The 25,000-nt window shown below is 36.5% G+C and overlaps 1 protein-coding gene across 1 annotated transcript in view; it reads left to right on the top strand.

The window, feature by feature from the left end:
* The window catches only part of LOC136833467 (diacylglycerol lipase-alpha-like), a 213,395-nt gene that overhangs the window by 79,071 nt on the left and 109,324 nt on the right, over window positions 1-25,000 (top strand). Inside the window, 1 exon segment of the mRNA XM_067095662.1 lies at window positions 3,529-3,706. Within this exon segment, the coding sequence (XP_066951763.1) occupies window positions 3,529-3,706 (178 nt within the window).

Genomic DNA, 25,000 nt, shown 5'->3' with positions numbered 1-25,000 from the left:
AGCGCTGGCATAAACATCCTGCGTCAGGTTCACGAAGGCTAACTTGAGCCTAACACTTGGTTCTTGCATAATCGCTGAAACGCAGAATCTTCTATACTCATTATTTGAATATTCGTCTTTCCTTGCTGATATTCATCTTTTCTGGGCCTTTTGTATAAATGCTTGTTTTTCGACGGATGGTTGGGATTTATTATATATATATATATATATATATATATATATATATATATATATATATATATATATATATATATATATATATATATATATCACGCTTGTATATACAAACAAAACTTACGCAGTAAAATTAAACACCAAATCTTCCTTTACCTAGGAACAAAAACGTTCCTCCACCTTAAAAATTCGCAGGAAATAAGAAACCATTGTGCGAATTCCCGTTGGCACTTTGGTCGAAAGTTGGTCGCATCTCACAAACCGTCATAAATCACCTGGCTGAAGTGGTCTCCTCTTCTGCACTTCATCACAGCTTCCCCTCCGGGGCATCATCTGCCACCATCATATAATATATTCAGAAATTGTCCTTTCCAGAGACGCTCCTCGCTCCCAAAATGAATGCCGCTTTCAGAATATTTTTGGAGTAAATTTGAAAGTCAGAAACAGGAACAAATTGCGTTTTTCCCTTTAATTGTGTGATGTTTCTTGTTCTAGCTTCTCGTTTAGAGTTTAAGAAGAGTTTTCTTTGGTAAAGCTGATGAACAACCCGTCAAATATAGCTTTACCAAAAACCCCAATTTTACGTATTTGTCGGTGCTGAATTGCTTTTTTAATATATTTGATAAAAAATGGGAAATTTCAGTTCGCTTCCGGTGCCTGTTCCCTTGCACTCATATTGAAATTCGGCTGAATATGTCCAGTTAATTTAAAGGGCATATTTTATTTATATATTTATTTATTTTTGCATTTGTGTGGGTAGGTTTTATTACAGATAATCTTTTCTGGTAATGAAACACCACACTTTCATTTTGCGTATTCTTTGGGATTTTCCATAAATACACACACACACACATATATATATATATATATATATATATATATATATATATATATATATATATATATATATATATATATATCATGTAAATATATGGGTATGTAAATGTAGTCTTTATAATTTATGGTAGTAGAGGACAGTTCCTCGAAGAAATAGTTTACGATTTTCCTTATCTGTAAATATGTATACACATTTATATAGATATATATACAGAGAAACCTAAAACCATAGATACGTAAATAGTAAATGTGAGTATTTTTATTGTGAAGATACACGTGCAAACACAGGCAGACAGCACAAAAACTCACACGTATATGCAAACTTTATAAAAAAAAAAAAAAAAACATGAATGTAATCACTTTTGCACAGCCTTACAACTCCCGAGTAGCCTAAGGACCCGTAACTCCTTCAGTATCAAAAGGACTTCACAAACAAGCAACATCCTCATCTTGAAATAGAATAGAATATACAATTTAGGCCAAAGGCCAAGCACTGGGACCTATGAGGTCATTCAACGCTGAAAGAAAAATTGAGAGTAAAAGGTTACAAAGTAGTAACTGAAGAAAAACCTCGCAGTTGCACTAAGATACAATTGTTAGAAGAGGGTGGAAAGTAAGATGGAAGAAATAATATAAAAGAAGGTGCAGTAAAAGGACTGAAAAGGGTTGCAGCTAGGGGCCGAGGGGACGCTGCAAAAACCCTAAGTAATGCCTATAGTGCATCGCATCCTCATCTTGGGCTGGTCAGGCTGCCAGATGGGCATCCTTTCATGTTCACTGCTCTTTATTTATTCTAGAGGTTTTTCACACTCATAGATTTAGATTCTGCACTCACTAAACCATGTGCCATAAAGACGCACGAACCGAGATATACAGTACACCTAATTCGGTTCAGTTTGAATAGCTTCGTTTTTCTTACTTCCTCAAGTCGTCGTAACTTCTCTGCCACATATGCTACTTAGACAGTTAATTTTAATAATATCGACATTTTCTCAACAATTTCTTCCATTCAGACCCATTACCACTATTCTTATTTAAATAATTATTCTGATAGTGGTCTTGTTGTCATAACTTCAGTGAACTTTCTTTAGTCACCTAGTATTACCAAAGCTTTCTTATTTACTGTATGTCTAAATAGCCTCGGCCATTCTTATGCCATCCCATAGCATGGAAAACGATCTCCTGGACATTCATTTAATCTCACATTATGGCCATATTAATAACCAGTGTTGGTATTTTGTGCTCATATATACCTCCAAGCCTTAAATCAACCATCTTAATTTTATTTCCATCCTTGTGCCGTCAGATCACCATTTTTATCCATTAGTCTCATCCCAAGTATACCATCTATGTACCTAAATTTCCTTATATATTCTAGGTAGGTTTGACAAAGAGAAATGCGCTTTCTTATTTAAGAAATACTTCTTACATCAAACTGAATTTCTATGTTGCTTAATTATCACTTCAAAGAGGAACAGTTTGGATCCTTTGTTGCCTAACATTCACACCAAACAGTGAATACTACACTCGGTCTGCTGTTCTCTTATAATTTCCCTTGATGTTTGAATACACGCGTGGAATTTTCTTTACTTTCAGGGCCTAGGCACAACTAATTTCTCAAGTTTATTTCGTACATATGCATATTTTTAAATTGTGGCCTAGATGTGCGTTTGATCATTATTTAGAAGTTTCTTGGAAAATAGAAGCCAGAATTTACACAATTTTGCTTTCGCCTGTTTTGTTAGTTACGAATATGGAGTATGCAGACATTTTTGCTTATTTTTTGCGTCTGTGAGGCTTTCTGCATTAGCCGTTCCCGTGAAAGTGCCTAGAACAGATGTCAGGGCCATCTTGAATCTTTTTTCATACTTTTCTCCATCTTAATTAAATTAGGAAGTCCCCCTCCCCTCCCCCTCTCCTCTCTCTCTCTCTCTCTGAACCGGAGCCCAAAAATTCTACTCTAGCATAGTTATTAGTTTAAATGCAAAAAGGATTGACCACAAATACATCTGTATACATGTGTGTGTATGTATGTATGTTTTATGTATATATACATATACATATATATAACATATATTATATATATATATATATAAATATATATATATATATATATATATATATATATATATATATATATATAAATAACATATATTATATATATATATATATATATATATATATATATATATAACATATATTATATATATATATATATATATATATATATATATATATATATATATATATATATATATATGAACCACCAGATTCGTGGATTTGGTTGTTTACTGTTTTGCCGTCAGTGGTTAAATGGAACATTATTTTTGGATTTTTGCTGCCATCTGTCAACACTAAGACGATAGACAACTTTCCTTTGCTAGAAATGTAAAGAATATCAACAAAGTTTGAAAGATCCAGAGTTCATGAATATATAAGCCTTTTTTTATCATATGTGTGAGTGCGGAGATCTTCATCATTCTATTTATATTAGATTATTTTTGCACTTGTTTACAGGCATCGTTGTGTGCAACGGTTGCGTGATAATGTCGGTTGTGATCACTGTATATTGCACCTTTGACGCCGCTGGAAGAAGCTGGGTGAAAATGAAGAGGTATCAGAGATCCATGAGGGACTCCCATTCCAAATTCCAATACAGGCGATCCGGCAACAGGAACAGGAATTGGAGGCAGAGGTAAGAATATGTTATTTATATCTTGTATAGCTTTTAGGTAATATATATACTGTATAATATATTTATATATTACGAGATTCACAGCCAGTGTTTCCCGGTGTTTTTCGGAATAAAAGTTTATCAACGTACCTGACAAAGATGACACTTTGTCACAGGGTATCTTACATCCCTACCTAATTTTTTACTGTATTCTGTATTACGAAAGTTACATAATTCTGGTAATTATAAGAGTAACACCGACTTCTTGTAGACATCGCCAACAAACTCAGAGGAATGTCTTTCGAAGATATAATGACGGAACTTATGACGTCATTAACTTGCCTCCCCCTCGATGGATAATTGGCTATTCGTGAAAAAGTTTCAACCTCTGGCAACAATGAAATACAACCAGTACTCATTGTTTACACTTTTATAGTAGTAGTAGTAGTAGTAGTAGTAGTAGTAGTAGTAGTTTAGCATATAGGATTTATGCCATGAGGTCGAGTGCTAGAATCCTTGAAGAAAAGGGTTTCCACAAGTAATCCGAGAAATTACTTTCTATCACTATTTATCCATTGAAAAATTATTATAAAAAATCAATTAACAAAATGAAGAAAACTCTGGCGTTCGTCGTAACTCCTTTGATATTTTTCATGATATGACAGTGACGATCATTGTAATAAATAAACAATTGGGTGGATTCATTTTATTGTACTCTTGGTGTCCGAAAAAGGGGAAAACTAAATGGTCGTTTGACTTTTCTTGCATAATGTAAGAGCAGCTAATTACTGTTAATATTTTCATTCGCTTATTATTATCAGGTTTTATGAGTTCAGAATGACTTCGTCTAACCTTAGAGACAAACAGTTGCTTATTGTAGGTCGTAACTGGATGATCTGCCAATTCATCACTTTCAGGTAAGAATCATTCAAGTGAGCAAATTGAAGGACCGAGTATGCTTATACTTTTTAGTGTGCAAGCAGTCTTGGTACTTAAAAGGCTACCAACAATCGAACTACCATGCCGGTAATATTCTGTGGAATATGAAAACAACTTTCATTATAATGTTACAAGGCAGCCATTGTTGTACTCTGTCACTAAGAGGACAGGAACGATCATATGAAATGACATGCCCTTACATGGATCCTTTATTTAACATAATTACATATGAGGAAACTTGACATTATAATCAATGGGTGGATTATGGCGTTTCGGGCTAAGCCCAAGCACTGGGACCTATAGAGGTCATTCAGTGATGTATTATAACCCATGGCATTTTTTTTTTTTTTTTTGGCAGAGCAAGTTTTAATGTTGTTCTGCAAGTTATATTTTAATAAGAAATCAACAACTATTGCTTTATAGAGCATATATAATTATCTTTCTGCACCTTATGGAAGTCAAAAAATGACGAAAACTTGGTAGCCTTGGATGTCCGGAGTACTCTTTACCCAAAAAAGGGCCCTATTACTCATTTACCTGTTTCAGCTTACGTAGGGTTTGCCACGGGCCCCCTCACTTCTAAACAATTGTGAAAGTCGAATCACAAAAGCTGTCCTGCAACCACGGGGACAATGACTTATCATAGCCGCCATTCTTGAAGCCTTGACAAGGTACGAATATTCATTCAGAATTTCAGAGACAGCTATTTGTCGTCATCACCTTATGGGAGGAGTCGAGACGTCATATGTTTACGTCACGTATAACTTTGAACCCATACAATAGAGTATTCCGCCACTGGCTTCGGTTGCTTTATTTTACTCTTATGAATAAACTTTTCTCTAATATAAGTAATAAAGAATGCTGCCGAAAATTAGGTAGGGATGTAAAAAAAGTATACTATGGCTAAGCAATATCTTTGTCAAATACACAGAAAAAAAGTTATTCCGGAAAAATACTGGGACAAAGGCTCTGAATCTCATAATATATATATATATATATATATATATATATATATATATATATATATATATATATATATATATATATATATATATATATATATATATATATATGTATATGTGTGTGTGTGTGTGTGTGTGTGTGTTGTGTTTCTTGAAAAGTTATTGATGAATAAGTATGGTGAAAGCCTTAAATTTCGAGAGATAAACTTTTATTGGTCTGAAATCTACTATGAAAGCTGGGCCGTGTCAGAATTTCAACATCTATGCAAATTTGAATGAAAAAGATCAATTTTAAATATCTTCATTTTGTATTTATACTTTCGACAAAGGTTCGTCAACTCTTGCTCTAAGCTAGGTATTGTGGCTTTAAAACAAAAGGGTATCGATATTCATGTATTTATAGAAACTTGCACGCCATTGACTTGTTTAATTGATGGAGCAACATATTTATTTATCTGAACAAGCAACCAATTAAAATGAAGAAATAGACATTCCCTTGCGAAAGTAGTAAATAATTATGGTGTTCACAATGGAACTTCCAAAAGAAAAAACCAGATAGCAAAAATACTCTGCGGTCTAAGGTTGCATAATTTCAACTATAAAAACCCTACTGCTTGTTCACAAACTTGAAAGGGTTTGGTTACGTCACTTCATTGAGTAAATTTCACGGTTAAAAGTCTGAAGTAGTAGCCCCTTCAAGTTAACGTCAAGAAGCTGAAAACGAATAAAAAGAAATACTCTTAGGAATAACATTACAAGTTTAACAGAATCCGTCTCCTTATCAAATAATGGAGTTTCGTGATTCAGAAATGGAAATGAGGTGATAGTTATGTAACAAATAAAGATAGTAAATCTTAACGATGCACTCTGTGTGTGTTACCAGCTCCTATTCGCAAAATATATTGTAAAGCATGTTACTGTTTACATTCTCTGTTTGTACGCCACTTTTCTAAGCAACATTATTGGATTTATTACAGTAGTTCACTGTTGAAGATATTTTTCAAAGGAAGTCATTGATATACAGGGCGAATTTTTTTAACCAAATTAATGTCTTTAAGTTTGTATTACCCATAGTGGTTTGGGAAATAGTTCTGATTTTCCCGTGACTGATGTTTATTTGGGGTCGCACTTGGATCTTCAGTAATAAAATGGGCAGTTTGGAATTTTGCAGTTAACTAATACCAAATCGACGTCATTGTTTGTGTCGTTAATGAAAATAAAGATCATAATTATTGAGTGCAAACTTTACACTGTCAAAAATGTTTGCTTATAATATTAAGAAAAGTTTCATTCCGACGAAAAATTTTACTTGTTTTTCTTTGTAAAGAATTAATTGCAACGTTTCCCGAGAAAGTGTGCTGTAATCCAGTAACCTATCTGGAGTTACCGTCCTTATTATTATAAATTCAGTGATGGTAGTAGCATCATTTCAACGGCTCTTCAGGAAATCAGTTAGATATTTTGTTATTTCTACGGACTCGTTAGAAAGACATTTTTCGTTTTTTTCAGCTAATAAGTTAAAGGATATAAGCATCATTGCTTCGGACTCTTCTTGAAAGTATTTTTAGTTTATCGTTATAAAACAAAGTGTGTTATGAGCTTCATTGCTACGGAATTTTCAGGAGACTTTTATATTTTTATTCATAAAGTACAAGGTGTATAGCAATGTTGCTACGTACTCTTCTGGAAAATTGTTTGATTATTATTCATAAAATAAAGGGTGTAATTGTTATAATTGCTACGGACTTTTCAGGAAGTAGTTTTACTTTTGGTTATAAGTTATATTGCTATGGACTCTTCAGGAAAATATTTTTATTTTTTTTATAAATATATAAGTATACTTAGCATGATTGCTGCGGACCTTTCAGGAAAAAAGTTAATTTTTATTTTAGAATGAAGGGTGTTATATGCGTCTTTGTTATGAACCCTTCAGGAAAACATTTTTATTTTTGTTGAGAAATTAAAGGATTTGATCAGCGCCATTGCCTCGGACTCTTCACAAGGTTTTTGTTTACCAACTGAAGAGTGTAATTAGCATCATTGCTATGGAGTCTTTGGGAAAATATTATTTTTCGGTTATGAAAAGAAGGGTGCGATTAGTGTAGTTTCTACTATATCGTCTGGAGAGTCTCCTAAATTCAATGGAGGGTCTCAAAATAGGTTTAGTGTATGTAAATAACTATTAAAGTGTCTTCACGAAAAATGAACAGATCATTGCAACCAGTGAAATGTATTACTGTTTTGAAAAGTACTTGTCGAAAAGATACCGTGCTCTTATAGGGGATGAACTTATGAACGGAGCGTGCGACTTCTAAATAATAAGAATATACTGTCCAACCGAATTAAGAATACTGTGGTTTTCAGGCGTGTGAAACTCAACTTCACAAATTCATAGTTTCTTAAGGTTAGATATAGAACGGGTGCTGTGTGAACGAAAATGTTTGGTGAACGGGTGCAAAAACTAACAAGGAGTTAAAACGAGTATCTTAGTTTTCACGCATTTTATACAGTAAGAATTTGAGCTCATCCCTTCCCAACTAGCTGATAATTACATTGTGCAATTTCGTTTCTCCGCTTCAGAGACTCATTGAGAAGTATTCTTTTGATACTCATTTTGGGATAGCTAAAATGGTTAGATATCTATGATGAAGAAACTTAATTATTTGTTACCGTTTCCTTCTCTTCCCTTCGGTCCTTAACTTTTTTCTTCCATGTTAACTCGACTCTCTCGTTCATCAGCCCTTTCAATTGGGTCATAGGATACGATGAGCTTGGTAGGTATATTGCAGCAGAATTATTAATAGTTACATGGCTTCTCTCCCTTAGAGTTGGTAGTTACTCGACTCTAAGGCATGACAGCAATTGGAACATTCCCATAGTCAACATATCTCTCTCCAAGGACTTCGGAAATAGTAGTAGACAAAGTCCAAAGGAAGTTAAACAGAGTCATTAAGAGTTGGGGGTCTCATTCAGCCAGTGAATGGCCGGGTTTACGACTTAGGACACGACCGTTTTGCTTCATATATCAAGAGTTATGGTTTGTAATGTCTCCCATACATCTGGGCTATTGCTTCAGGGGGCACCATCAAAGAATTTTTCATCCTTTTCCTTTCTCTCTTCGTTTGCTTTATTTCATAAGCGAGGGTACGACGATTGCTCTTCAACTAGAAATTTCACAGTAATGATGATAACGATTATGAATTTTCTACCGCACGTTTGGATCGAACCCAGTACTCTAGAGTGAGATGCAGGCGCGCCTTGCCTCTCACAGAGATCCTTGGGTTCGATCCCGATGTGGGGTAGAAATTGATTTCTGTTGCACTGGTGATTGTTTATATATTATTACCAATAATAATAATAATAATAATTATTATTATTATTATTATTATTATTATTATTATTATTATTATTATTATTATTATTATTATTATTATTGGCCGTTAAGTTTATATTGCAGTTTCTCATTCTCTCGAATGAGTTTCTTTATAGCAGCAGGTAAATTATATAACAGGGGTCCAAAGTTCGTTTATTCCTTGATGGTTCGGTGGTACTCTCTACCTTACGGAAACAGTCAAAGCGCATGTCACTGTCTTCCTTTCAGTTTACCAGAGGAACGATATTCAGTTAGAAACATGTTGGCAGCATCCAAGGAGAATTGAAAATTTAATTGCAAATGTAAAGACTTGTGGGTGTCCTCAGAGCAGAATACTTTCGTGGTTGAACCTGTGTTTTGATCGGTGCGAAAGTTTTGTCACGAGCAAAATGCGAAACACGAAGGAAGATAGGAATTGAAGAGTGGTAAATAATTGAATTTGAGAAGTTGGATGGCACTGCATGACCTGTACTATTAAAACAATTGAATCAGATGTCATACGCTGTTGCTTTTGTTGTTGTTGTTGTATTATTATTATGGTTCTTATTGATAAATTAAACTGGTTGAACCATCATGAACTGTCACTCGACTCCCCATATAGAGTGGGTGAGTGGTTTCTTTCCTTCATTTGAGGAAACTTTTAGTATGTTCATTCATTCAGTTTTTACTTGTGCTTTCGTAAAAAATTTATAGTGATATAGGTTTGAGTTCAGTTCATTTCCATGTCATATGGATAATACTGTGGGTCTGCGACATACGAAGTTTCAAAAAGTTTGGTCCAGATTTTTGTTCAGATTTTATGAATTAGGGTTTTTCCTTCTTAGATCAAAGGCAGTTTCGGCCATTTTTTATAATTAGATTGTTGTCCTTCCTGCTCATAACCTGAAACATTTATCATAAATAAAACCACCTTTGTGCTTATACGGTTAAGACTATTAACTTCTGATATTTGCACTTAATATTCAGCGATCTGTGTTAATACAGCCTTTTTCTAAATTATTTCCCATACTCACACTCTTTAGTGCATTTGGTGTCATTCTTTAAGCAAATCTTCAGCACGGACTTCAGATCTTTTTTGCTGTAAATTGGCCTTTATTCTGGAAATCAAACTCAAACAGGAACTGTGATACTTTTTTCATTAAGTTAGGAAACCTTTGCAATTGTAATATGGTAATATTGTAAGACAGTTAAAGGTTGCTTAATCTGTCTCTGAATATTGTGTAGGAATTCATTTATATGCCAGCCATATGAACGCCCTTATTGGTCAAAGATATTTCCTATTCGCGACCATTCTCGGCATTGCCTTTGCATAAGATTCTCTTTTTCTCATAAGATGTGCTGACTTCCACAAATAATTCTTTTGTACACTACATAAATCAGTCTTATCCAGTGTCGTATGACCTTAATTTTTTGCCAGAGTGTTGAAGTTCCATTATGTGGAAATGATGTTCAGCTGGCACTGATGTATTGCAGAAAGCCACTTCGATGACTTTGCACAGAAGGAATGACAAACTTGTCACACTATATTGTTTAAGGAAATGAGATCACCATACCCAGTTCAAACTTTCATATTATGGATAACAGCTTTTTTATTTTACTGTTGTGAAAAAGAATAAATTTCATGTTATAGCTTGACGCGTGTTATTCCTCGCCGTGAATTACTTTTTTATTTGTGGATACATGTGCCACGTATCGTCCGCAAAGCTGTCTATTGCGTCTTGCTGAATATGACCCCCTTTCGGATTATTATACATAATCTCAAGAATCTAAGTCCTTTCTTTGCCAGGGAAATGGGAATGAATTTTCCAGTGAAGAAGAACAATCTCACCCTCCGGTCTCGTAATCCTGAAAACGTTGCAAATGTTCATTTTGGCCGACTTGTGTGGTAGAGGAAACTGGATTACAACACCCACAAGTAAGAAGGGAGGAATCCCTCGAAATGTTTCCGGGGATCGGACTCTTGTTTTCGCCCTTCTGCCTAAAATGGAAGGGGCGCAAGGGAAACTGGTGGTGGTGGAAGCATTTCAAGATCTAATAGTGTCCTCTCATATATATATATATATATATATATATATATATATATATATATATATATATATATATATATATATATATATATATATATATATATATATATATATATATATATATAGTTAATGTATATATAATTAATATGTGTGTTTGTGTGTATATACACACATTTTATATATATATATATATATATATATATATATATATATATATATATATATATATATATATATATATATATATATATATATATATATATTTATATATTATATAAACTACTTGTTGATGAAGAGTTTGTTAAGGAACTGTAGAACTATAGAACTATTATGCAATCGTTTAGTGAATAAATGAAAATAGTTTGTGGCATTAATCTCCGTTAACGATGGTATCTTTGACTGATGTGATCGCAATGGAAGTTCGGAGACTAGGTAAATGTTAATTGCTGAGGAATTAGGTGTGTGTGAAAATAAGGCGTTCATACTTCGTGACGTTTTAATTATCCTTAGAATATCATGAAGGGAAAAGAGAGGAATAAGAATAAAACGTGTGGGTACCTAATTGAGAATTAAAAGAAAAGAAGGGTTGTGGATTGGAAGACGGAATTTTTAATAATTCCTTGTTGTGCATTGCTGATTTACATGTAATGGAAAAATTACCGAGAACTTTCAATTTTTTTAAAGTGTTTTTATGTACTGAAATAGATGCCGTCTTCGGAAAGTCGAGCTTATTGACTGTTGGTGAGGACAGGACATGTGTGGTTAATTATTTAAGAAGGCAGTAACTAGAAATGTATATAGCTCTTGAATAAATGTACAAACTTGCTTTGATGATTTTCCTGTATCTGGTATTTTAACAGACAAATAAACAGACACACACACGCATATATATACATATATATATATATATATATATATATATATATATATATATATATATATATATATATATATATATATATATATATATATATATATATATATATATATACATACGTAATTCTAATAGCCACAATGCCCTCTTAACTTCTCGAATTATTCGCGCTTTTTGGATGAAGACAAGAAATTGTGATTTGCCGGTCGCGGGAGACAGACCCAGGTCACCTTAACCACAAGGAGGTCACGTTGGCGACCTGACAATAAACAAATCACAAGTCTCTTCAATTTCATGTGTTTGGATGTCACAACTATTATCCAAAAAAGCGAAGAATTCGAGAAGTTAAGATTGTGGCTATTAGAATTACATATGTGTCTGGAAAAAGTGACCAGTAGATTCTACATATATATATATATATATATATATATATATATATATATATATATATATATATATATATATATATATATATATATATATATATAAAGTGCTACTGATGAAGATCAAATGCATAGGTCTGCATAAGACTTTATTTAAGCCGCGATTTCTGAATATTTGCGAGTAAGATGAAACTTAACATCGATCCAGAATGAACCGTTAATAGTTCATTCCAGGAGGCAGTCGCTCCTATACCGCTTCCTCTTTCGCCTTTATTCCCTGGAGGTGAACCACACCTTCGCCGTCACCAGAAGTTGTATAACTGCATTTTGGAGGCCCAATAGAGGACAGTCTCTGAAATCTCCTCGTTCAATTATCAGAGTCGGTGTATAGCTCTGGGGAAGAGTTTTGCTTCAATATTTCTGATACTTACTGCGACGGAAACATACCTAACGCTTTTCTAACAATAATGGACTATTGCAGTTAAAGTTATCAGTTACCATGCGTCAATAATATTTACATTTCGTTTGCATTGTTTCTTGAAATGCTTTTACGACGACGTTGCTCCGCTGTTGTTCAGATATGTAAATTAAATGCCACTGAGAAAATTAAAGAAAAACTAAAACGTGTAAATTTGTCGCTTTTCATGTTCTGAGAAATTCACTTACTGCATTGCAATAAAGGCTTGAGTAAATGGAAATTCAATAAACTGTTATCCATTTGCTACGCTGTGTGGAAATTGGGTGAAAGTACGAGCGAAAGAGAATTATCGCCTCTTTGACGTGACACGAATAGACGTCTAATTCGGCGGTCTCTTCGAATGCTTTTCCTTCAGATTTAACACCAGAGCACATTTTAGTCGCTATTAGTTTAATGTCATTTCTAGTTGCATTCGGCTCAAGATTTTACTTCAAGAAAATCGTCAGTGTAATAATTATGGCTTTCTTGTGATTGTACGTAATAATTATCTTTAATTCCATTTCGGTTATTTGAAAAGGAATAATTATGCATCCACTTTCAGATAAAACTCTTGGAACACGATGCAATCACCCAAACTGCTACCACTGGCTAAATTACCTGTCATCCTTTTTGGTGCAGTGATAAAAAGAGAACAGTTTCGGGGACTAGGAAGCTTGGGAGAGATTTCCTGTTATCGAACCAGAGAGCTCATTGAATTTTATAGCCTTTTACGGAATCAGTTTTCTAAAACCGTCCTTGGTGGCAGCTGTAAGGATTAGTGTATTTAGAAGCATTAAAGTTTTGTTTAGAGGTGGACCAAAGGCTAACTGGAAAGAACACTGACATGGTGCCAACGCATATAATAAATACCAATATGTATGTGCAGTAACCATGCCTCATATTACAGAGGAACTTATACATATTTCATCAACAGACTTGCAAACTGCAACAGCAGAAGATTTGTTTTGAGACTCAACTCCGCTGTTTCCAGCATTTTCCAAAATAAGCATTTGATTACTATTGGCTTTAGTATACTTTCAATATCTTGTAACTTATCTTTAAACATTTATAAAAGAATTGGCGTCATGACAGATAGTCACTGTTACCATGTAACGTATCTGCAATATCCAATATCGTTTTCGAAACTAACCAACAGTTGGCCATGAAGCCTGTTGATTTTGGACAGCACGACTATACCAACAGATCTGCAGTTGCCATGCATATTGTTCCGTAATTTAATAATTACATATAAAACCTCTGCGAGAAAAGAGGAAGACTTACACTGATAATTCTTCAGTGAACCAGCAGTGATGATTTTCATTGTAATTTTGTGACACATCATTCTTTCAGTAAACATGTCAGCCTATAACTACCGCTCTTTATTGATATTAAGGACCTCAGTATTTGTTTCACGCCTTCTCTTCGGCCTTTCCTTCTCTTGCTCTCCTCTTCTCTTCTAACACTTCTGTATTGTACTCAGCTTTCGCCAAACTGTTGTCCTCCATTTTTTCCAAATGATTAGGCCATCTTAAAACACTTTGATTCACGCTTTCACCTATGCTAACCTTTTTTTCCACTTGAACATACCTCTGAATCTTTCGTCCATCAATTCCTATTACGCCACACAGGTTACACAAATAGTTAATTTCAAGAATTTAATCTTTTTTTTTTAAATTTACATTGAATATCCACTCTTCACTTCTAATTTGGAGGGTTAAATCAACAGTCCCTTTAACCATTTTCAACTTGCCTCGCCTATGGTGTGACAAATCTCGTCTTATCCCATCACCTACTTCCAACTTTTCACCTTCCATATTAACGTTTTTTTTCCATCATCCTGGTTTCTGTTTGTCTTCGTAACCTTATGACGAGGCGGCGAGTAAGAGGCAGGTTCAAGGTGTTCTAATTTATTAACACAAAATCTCTGACAGGTCAAGAACTCTTGCGAGCGTAAAAGTAGTATCTGACATAAGGGAAAAACAAAGGACGTCTATATACAGTCGGATGTGTTTTCTCACTGCTGGAGAATGGTTAACAATTCTATATACAATTTAGGAACAGATTTCAAATACATATGGCTGGAAAACTTGCAATGCTGTACATGCATTAGTAATTACAGTTCTGACAAGGACATAAAGTATCTTTAGAAAAATGCATAAAAGATCATTTGGATCAGTAGCGCTGGATCTGTTTCCTGAGAGTACTTGGTGCGTCATGCAGATTTTGTTTTGAGTGAGGATGCCCTGAGTGTCCCGGCGAAAGATCTGGACCTCACAGTACTCCCCCTCCCTCCCCCGAAAATAAGCCTCGTGGGGTGGGTTGCAGTCTGGGATGTAGCCTGGTTTTAATCTGTCATTGGAGACCCAGGTTATTCTCTTGTACACTGTCAGCTAATATGCTTTCTCCCTGCATTGTAGTATGCATTGTGGTCCTGAGTAGGCTGGAGAGAGGCCTGCTTGTATGCATCTATTCTTATGAATGCATACTTTGCTGTTTTAAGGTCTTCGCGGACGTATTCTTTTCTTGCTACATTGTATGTTGTCTTCGCCGGGATAATATTTTCCAATGCTCTATGGACATCTGGAAGAGCCGTGGGCTCAAAAACATCTGCCAGCATTGTCCACTTGGCTGTAGAGTGCTTCTGCCAGTGATGCATTGAATGCTGTGTGTGGGGCTGTTCTTAGTCCCAGCAAGACCTACAGTAATTCCTTTCTCCAACTTCTGCCTTGACATTTGGGGGCAAGTGCTGAATTTGAGGGAGCAGTGCAGCCACTCCACAATGCCGTTTGCCTCTGAGTTGTAAGCTGTTGTGTGAATGAGTTTTGTCCCGAGGCTGGCGGCGGGGGAGCTCCATAAGGTGGAGGTGAAGTTAGCTCCTCTGTCGCTTGTTATGTACTGCTGTACTCCATGCCTGCTGACCCAGTCTATTAGTGCTTTCACACAACTCTCTGCTGTCTGCTGCTTTCCTGGTATTGCTTCTGGCCATCTGGTGTTCCTGTTGATGATCCTGAAGAGATACCTGTACCCCTCAGAGGGAGGCAGGGGTCCCACGATGTGGATGTGGATGTGGGCCAGTCATTGCTGTGTTGCCTGGAATTTTCTTATCCCCATTTCTGTGTACCTCATTATTTTTTGTTTGGCATGGGAGGCATTCTCTTCCCCACATTTTGATGTCCCCCTTCATTCCCCACCAGATGTACCGCTCCAACAAGGTTCAGGCTGTGGATCTGCCTGATGGGTGGGATAGGTTGTGGGTGAGGTTGAGGGCTTTCTTTCTCAATCTTAACAGTAGGTATAGGCAAGGGTGTCCATTACTTGCCTTGCAGGCAATGGTCATCTCTCTGTCGTTGATAGATAGGTCACTCTATGTAAGGGTGGGGTTCTCCCACCCACGTCTCTGTAGGTCCATGTCATCCTTCTGAGCCGATGCTATTTCGAGATATGACATCTCGATCTGGACGGTGTTGATGGAGTTTTGGGAAAGGGCATTTGCCACTTTGTTGGAAGAGCCCTTTAAGTATCTGATGGTGCAGGAGTGTTCTGCTATCGATGATGCTGTCTTGCTGACCTCCCGTCTCTGCTTTCGGTGAAGGCGTGCACCAACGGTGGGTGGTCTGTCTGCACCACAAATTGTCGTCTTTCTAGATTGTGTCAGAAGTGGCGGATGGCTCTATGAACTGCCAGTAACTCTCGGTTGAACGTGGAGTACTTTTGTTTTGCTGGCAATAACTCCTTGCTGAAAAATGCCAACGAGCGACAACCATTGTCTGTCTTGTGTGAGTACCACTTCCATCGCTGTGCTGCTCGCATCTGTCATTAGGGTGATAGACCTGTGGGTAAACAAAAGATTGCTTTTTTAGCTAGTGTGAAAGCTTTATCTTGTTTTTCATACCAACGTAGTTTTTTAGATTTTCTTTTTAAACAGTTATATATTGTGGCCATTATTTCGGGAAGGTTGGGTATAAAACGGTGGTAAAAGGTAATCATTCCCGTGAATTCTTGGACTGCTTTAATTGTTGTTGGTTTTGGGAAGTTGGTGATTGCTTGGACCTTTGTTGGGAGGGGCTTGACAACGTTGTGGCTTATTTGGTGGCCAGGAATTCCACTACTGGTTTTGCCCATTCACATTTGTCTTTTTGGACTATAAGTCTGTTTTCTTTATGTATTTGCAGGATCTGCCTGATGTCTCTAATATGTTGTTTGATGTTGGGGCTAAATATCAGTGTATTGTCGACGTAGACAATACAGAAGGGTAAGTTGCCCAGGATTTCGTCCATCAGACATTGGAAGGTCGCACCTGAGTTCTGAAGGCCGAAGCAGCTGTACTTGAAGGTGTATGTGCCAAAGGGGGTGATAATGGCTGTTTTTTCTATGTCCTCATTTGTGACAGCGACTTGGAAGTATCCATTCAACAGGTCGATCTTCGTAAATATTTTGGCCCCCTCCATCTGGTTGGTTATGTTGGCAATGCTTGGCAGTGGGTACCTGTCAGGTACTGTCTCGATGTTGAGTCTCCAGTAGTCACCACAGGGTCACCATGTGCTGTCAGGTTTTGGTACCATGTATAGGGGGGATGCCCAGGGGCTGGAGGCTTTTTGGCATATTCTGCTCATTCCATATCCTTGAAAGCTTGTTTGGCATGGGAGAGTTCTTCTTGGGCCAGATGTTTAAAACAGGCATGCACTGGAGAACCTTCAGTGACTATGTGGTGCTGGACATGGTGCTTTGTTGGTTTGGTCAGGTTGTGCTGCAGGTTGTCCTTAAATACCTCTGGGAACTGCTGTAGGAGGCGACTTATCTCTGGGGCTGGAGTCAGCGTGAGTGGGTCTACGGGGTTGGGGTGTGTGATCAGCTGCTGTTTCGCTATGTCTACCAGAATGTTGTGGGCTTTTGGGAAGTCTGCTCCTAAAAGTGCGATTGTTATATTTGCTGTGACGAATGCCCAGTTGTGCTGCTTCCAGCTGAACAACAATTTCATGGTCCTTTTCCCATATTTTTTCAGTGGGGCTCTGGTGGCAGTGGACACCTGTAGGGTTTGATTGAGGTGTTCATGCAGGTTAGCCAGCACAAATGATTTGCATGTCCCGGTGTCGACCAGGAACTCAGTATTTGATCTTTTGTCTATGATGAAAAAAGATGTCGATTCTTTTTGCCTGTACCTGGAAGAAAGACAGTGGAAAGCAGGCACTGTTTCTCTTATGAAGTGACTGGTCTGCCCACCACTGATGTTTATTTTTTTGGGTCTCTGCTGCAACCCTTTTGCATTTGTTTTGACAGGCAGCAATCATTTTCACATTTCAGGCTTCATTCCCGAACCTCCAGTAGTAGAAACAAACGCCTTGGGACGTTCTTCTGTTTTGGGCTTGTATTTGGGTTTGTTTTTCCACCTGGAGCTCCAGTAGAGGTGTATGGGGGTGGCAGAGTCTCTGTGTCGGTCTGCTGCTGTGGCTGTGGTGTGGCTGCTGCTACGGGTGGTTATGTAGGCTTTATCGACTTGTGGGCCAGGTGGCCAGTGTTGACTATCTTCAGGAAATCATTGAGGTCCATGGTTGATGCATTAGGGATGGCTGCGACTGTTTGGCAGGGTAATTTTGTGAGTAGGAGCTCTCTCACAAGGTCCAACGTAGTCTCTGCAGTGGCCATCTGTGGCAGGGATCTTAACTAGCCATGGCAGTTGCTTGTAGATGTGTGACAGCTGCTGGTCTCCTACTGCTGCCCCTACATTGTTTAGAAATTTCCTAGCTCTGAGGGTGAGTGGCATGCTGAAGAACGACTTTAGTTGGGCCTTCAGCGTTTCATAGGTGACAGTTATCTTTTGGTTGGCAAGCCATTCTGCAATCTGTTCAAAGACGTTGTCTGGCAGGAACTTGAGGATGGTGTCAGTTTGCAGAATGAAGAGGGGGATCTTCTTAGACCTGAAGATGGTCTCTGCTCTGAAGAACCAGGTCCCCGGGTTGTGGGCTGTGAAGGGTGGTAGGTGGATGCTTGCTGCAGCAGCGTTGTTGCTGGATGGGCTGGTGCTGGCGGTGGCGGCGTCATTCATCTTCAGGGTCACCAATATAATGAGGCAGTGAGTAAGAGGCAGGTTCAAGGTATTCTAATTTATTGACACAAAATCTCTGACAGGTCAAGAACTCTTGCGAGTGTAAAAGTAGCATTTGACATAAGGGAAAAACAGAGGGACGTCTATATACAGTCAGATGTGTTTTCTCACACCTGAAGAATGGTTAACAATTCTACAGTATATACAATTTAGGAAGAAATTTCAAATACAAATGGTTGGAAAGCTTGCAATGCCTTACATACATTAGCGCTGGATCTGTGTTTACTGAGAGTACTCGGTGCGTCATGTAAATTTTGTTTAGAAGCGAGGATGCCCTGAGGGTAATGGCAACAGATCTGTACCTCACAACCTTATTTGTACATTTACTTTCAACTTTAACCCGTAGACACTTTTAAATTCTTTTTTTATCTCACAACTTTGTACCTACATCTAACTTAATTTTTTGACGTTGCACATCCTTTTCATTCTTTTCGTTTATATAGATACTGAACAGCCATGTAGAAATAACATACCTTGGCTCAAAGTCACTTTCTTGTCTACATATAGCAACATGCTTTGCTCTTACCATAAAAAATGAGTAACTGTCAATACTGTACAATCTATTTTGTATATCCTCAGCATACTCCGTATTGCCTCTATCTTGACCCTATTTTAAGCTTTTTCTAAGACCTTGTATGCCACATACACTGGTTTCCTTTACTTTCAGACGTCTCACATATATGTTTCATAAAAATAATCAGTTTAATCACCTTCTTCCTTGTCCAATCCCACATTGTTCTTTGCCCATTAGTAATTCTGTCTTAGGTCTTATTTTCTCAGTCAAACTCGTACTGAAAACCGTCCTTGATATGCTAAGTGCAGTTACATCCCTTAAAATTCTTGAAAGTCACTTCCATCAACTTGACCACTGATATAATGGAATAATAATATACTTTCTACAACCTGTTCCCCCAGAAACTTTCTGTTATCCAGGCATAACCTACTAACCTTGGTCAGTTACTCAGTCACACTACCACCACTATACAACAGCATTTCACTTTTAGCATTGTTCAGTTCTGCATTTCTACTATTTTCCCTATTCAGACCCTTTAAAATATGCAGTCCACTGACCTATAACTCCATTCACTTATTTTTATTACATGCAGTGTTTTTCTTTCTTATTTACAGCCTTCATAACCACAAACACTCCCCACTGTCCATGTGACCACGTATGGGAATTGTATAGACACTTCATCTACGTCTCCCACTTTCACGTCTTAAACCCCTAGTTCATCCATTTTCTCCTTATGTAATGTTCTGTCGCCTATTATTATTCCGTTGTCTTTTTAGATTTACAGCTACATTTTTATCCCTTCATCTCAAATGTAAATTTAAATCCACCTTAACTTTTGCCTCAACTAAATATCAATCATGTACAGTATACCCCCAGTCATTCCTCTCCTTACCATTCCATTCATCACCTTACTCCTGCTTCTACTTTGTACAAACGCATAATCTAATAAACCCTTTCCTCACCTTTAACCGCTTCTCAAGGATACCTATGAATGTTTGGAAACCATGCATTTTTCAAAAATGACATAACAAGCCCATCTTTTCTCTGACATCTACTTTTGCATTTAGATAAATTCCCAATTTATATACACTCACCATATATATATTTACTTCAAAATAACATAACTACTAACTAGCCCATGTCTTTCTATGACATCTACTTTTGCATTTAGATAAATTAGTGTAATTATATATATATATATATATATATATATATATATATATATATATATATATATATATATATATATGTAATGTGTATGTGTGTGTGTGTGTGTGTGTGTGTGTAATTATATATCTTCTGCTTTTACCCCCGTAGACGTGAGAATTTTGTACCAGCTGCGTGATTTCGAGGTGAGAGAACGTCCCAGAAATGTGAAGTTTTTATATGGCTTCCTTCTCTCTTAGAGCCAAGATTGAAATCATTGATTTCCGATAAACTATATGGGAATCTGGCCCTGCTTTTCTTTTTAATTCACAGATACTTGTGAAAACGTCGAGGTGCCTCTGATTTTTCTGTAAGATAATCCTTGAATTTTGTCCCATTTTGAATCCAGGACACAACCAACATTTTGCATCCAAACTCTTAAATATTGAAGACCTGAGAGCATCGTATCCCCAAAGACGAATGTCTGTCATGCATTCAAGAAAGAGAGAATGAATATGGAGGCAGGAGATATTGATGAATATGATAATATAGAGATTTGGAGGATACAGTTGAATACGGAAAGCGTAAAGGAGATGGTACAGGAATAGAGGGGACAATGTCATAGAATATTTTAGGAACGACGAGTACGATGAAAGTAAAATTTAGTGCTGAAAGAAAATGCTGAAGTTTATAATGCAGAATAACAGTCAAAGTGGCAATATATAGAGAGAAAAATAGTAAATAAAGAAGTGGTGTAAATAGAATGAGCAAGTAGATGAAATGGGGATTTGTAGCTGGGGCGGTATAACAATTGTAAATTAAAGTTATGATGCAGAGATAAGCAAAGTAAGATGAGAAATTTTCAAATTAGGATTACGTAGTAAGGTAGTAAAAGGAACCAAACATAAAATGCAAGATCTAAATTATTCTCACCTAAGAAATTAACGATATTTGATTGAGCAATTAAAGAAAGGGCTATGAATTTGTTGATTATGATCCAAAAGAGTAATATTACACGAAGGAAACTAAGATTATGAAAGAAGATACAAATTTTGAATTAAAGCATGGGAGCTGATATTAAAGTCTGAAGTTTGAAAGTAAAATGAAATACAGTTTTGAAGGGTACAAAATTTCTGGGAAACAAGTTTAGGTGAAATAGGGATTATTTAAGCAGAGATAAAAAAAATATTGATAAAACTAATGAAGAACAGAAAAGGGAAACGCTGGTTCCTATAAATGTCAAAATGTATGGAATTGGTGTTGGTTATATCAAGGAAAAAAAGTTCGAGTGGGTTTTCATCTATAACGAAAAATTATAAAAGATTGATACAGATTTGTACAATAATTTGTTTTTGAGAGAGAAATACAAGGATCAAAACGGACAAAGAAGATAAAAAAAATGTCGGAAACATTACCAAAAGGCTGATAGCATTAGGAGAAATCCGTAAAGGTGGTGAACTAAATAAAGGAGAGTGAAAAATGATAAAAAATTGATGTATGAATGGTAATGACGATAAGCCAGATCAAACTGAAGACTGAAACCGAGAAAATGCATTGAGGCGAAACTTGGAAATTAGAAACTAAATAGAACTAAGACGAAACGAAAAATAAGCTCAAGTGTGATGGTACACACTAAAAAATTAATTAAATATTAAAGAATTGAAGTTTGAAACGAATGGGCATTAAAGTGAGAAAAGGTTTAGATGTTAACAACAATCATAGATAATAACTGTTAAACCAAGAAAAGAGCCAGACGGGAAAGGGCTAAAGACTGGCTGTTCAGTCAGTTGGGCTGAATGTATACAATTTATAAAAAATGAATGTTAATAATAGTAACTTGAAGAAGAAGACGAGGAAAGTGAACGAAGTAACAACAAGATATAAGAAACTGGTAAATACTTGGTAATAATTGGAATGAAGTTTGCAGACTAAAAGGGTAAGAGATTGATAGTAAAAAAGTAGAAAATAAATATATAAATTATGTAAGATCCTGTTAGATGAATTGAGGATGTTGAAAGTATGTCTGAATGGATTGATCGAGGAAAATGATGTAAGAAATGACATATTAGCGTTTAGTTCTAAAAGGTGGTGGTAGAACAGCTGAAATATACCGTTATTAAATGCAGACAGAAAGACAGATGAAGGAACCAAAAACGAAGCGAGAAAAGACTGGTGAAGCGGCATGTGGAGGAAGGTTAAGAAATTACAAAGAAATAGGATAGTTGGGAAATAGTGATTTATGATTTCAGAAAAATTAAGAGAAGTGGTGAAGTAAAGTGGGAGAAGAAAGACGTATAATTCAGAATGCTGCCATGAGATGATGAAATAAACTTGTCTATTAGAAGGGTGCAAGAGGGCATAAAAATTTGAGTTGTAGCTAAGGGTTCTTGTTAAGTAAAATTAAATTACTATTTTTTAAGATTAGCAAAAAGATCGTTTCGCTGACTAGATGAATTTTGGTGGGAAAATGTTAACCTTTTATAGATAAACGAAAGAAATCGGTAAAGATAAAAGTTCGAAATTAAAAGAAAACAAGTAAAAAATGCGCCGAAGTTTCTTCAGCGCAATCGAGTTTTCTGTACAGCATATAATCAAGGCCACCGAAAATAGATCTATCTTTCGGTGATCTCGGTATAATGCTGTATGAGCCGCTGCCCATGAAACTTTAACCACGGCCTGATGGTGGCCTATCCTATATCGTTGCTAGACGCACGATTATGGCTAACTTTAACCTTAAATAAAATTTAAAAACTACTGAACCTAGAGGGCTGCAATTTGGGATGGTTGATGACTGGAGGGTGGATGATCAACATACCAGTTTGCAGCCCTCTAGCCTCAGTAGTCTTTAAGATCTGAGGGCGTACAGAAAAAGTGCGGACATACAGACAAAGCCGGCACAATAGTTTTCTTTTACAGAAAACTAAAAGTGTTGGAGTAGAAAGTAAAGTAAGTCAAGAAGATGACGTTGAAGAGAGGAATGAAAGGTTGTTGAGTAAATATAGGTATGAAAAAGATATGGAATTAAATTAAATAAGAAACTAACGGCATATGATGTAAAGATAATGATCCTGATATTTTTGTTGCATAAAATCAGTCGCATTAGTTGAACTAGTAATTGTTTCTGAAATAATTCTGCTTTTGACCATCGATTGCTTTTTTTTTTTTAACTGTTATCGGACATTTCACGTAAGATCGTTGAATCAAAGTTATTCTTTTTGGAAATATAACTGGTTTAGCCTATCCTTCCAACTGCAGTTCTTTTGCTACAACTTTTCCTATTACTAAGGAACTCGAAACGACTCAGTTCTTTAACTCTCATAAGCTACTTGAATCCAACTCTCTTCTCTCGGACACGCAGTCTGTGACCTTTAACAATATCGTTTGATTGTCTAGTCTTTGTTTGGTGGAACCAAGTTTAGTAGTCCATCCCAGGCCTCCTATTCCCTTCAATATCTAACCGGCTTAACCTAAACCGATCACCAGCCTTTGGGTCATCACGAAATCTTTTATAGTTACTTTTCTTCATCTTTGGCAATTGACAGTCTGTCATAAGGTTCTTTGACCCAATCTTCCGATTTATGGCTTCCCCTCCCCCCTCACTGAACTTATTTCAAGCCTTGTATTTAGCCGTTGTGTCTTTTTTTGCCTGTGGCACCTCTTAGACCAGCATTTTCCAGGTAATGCTAATTCTGTTTACAACCACTGGGGGTGGCCAGGATTTGCTTCCCTTTCTTAGTTCTTGTTGCATTCCTTTTGGCACTGTTCTTTCGGCTCTTTTGCTCTGTCTATTTTTCCCCCTCATTATTTCTTTTGCCAATAATTAAACCTCCCTATTTCTTCTAGTTTTACCTCTGAGTTCTCTTGTATTTTTCGCATTCAATCACGAATTGTTATTCCTTCATCAATCATTCTGATATTGTGCAATTATCTGAACGAAGATTCCACAACGTAGTAAAACTCTTTCTGACTCCTCTCCCACCAAATCCTTTCCTGGTGTATCAAGGTTTTGCGTGTTTAATTTACTTTAAAAAAGTACTGTAGAGGTCACGTAATGTAAATTGCTGAATGTCTTTTTACCCTTCCCTCCCCCTACACCAGCCAAAAAAACGATGGGTAATTTATAGATTCCGCAGATTTTTTCCTTCATCTTACTTAAACTTCATGTCGGCCGTTTTCGTCCCTTTCCAGAACATTGCTCTCATTCGTCTCCATCCTCGATAGAACTGACCCAAAAGTAATATTTTTTGACCAGAGACCCAGTTCTTATCACTCAGTGCTGTAAGGTGACTTTTCTGTTTCTTTTCTGTAAAGATTATTTAAGTCAATTCTGCTGAGGTCAGGCGGAGAGTTTCTCATCCTACCAAGTAGCATCGTAAGCGTAAGTACGCTGGTGAAAAGATGAATCATTATTTTGAAGTAGTTTGTTCGTGTGGAGAGATTAGAAGATAATTGCTCTGTGAAAAGTGTATGTTACTTGGCAGTTCTGGGAGGAGGAAAGAATGAAATATGATGAAGTGCAGGCTGAGGTTGGGTCCAA

Source organism: Macrobrachium rosenbergii, chromosome 51 (genome assembly GCF_040412425.1).
Source record: "Macrobrachium rosenbergii isolate ZJJX-2024 chromosome 51, ASM4041242v1, whole genome shotgun sequence".
In the NCBI taxonomy this organism is placed as follows: domain Eukaryota; kingdom Metazoa; phylum Arthropoda; class Malacostraca; order Decapoda; family Palaemonidae; genus Macrobrachium; species Macrobrachium rosenbergii.
The sequence above is the reverse complement of the archived record's forward strand: the minus strand, read 5'-3'. Positions and strand labels throughout refer to the sequence as shown.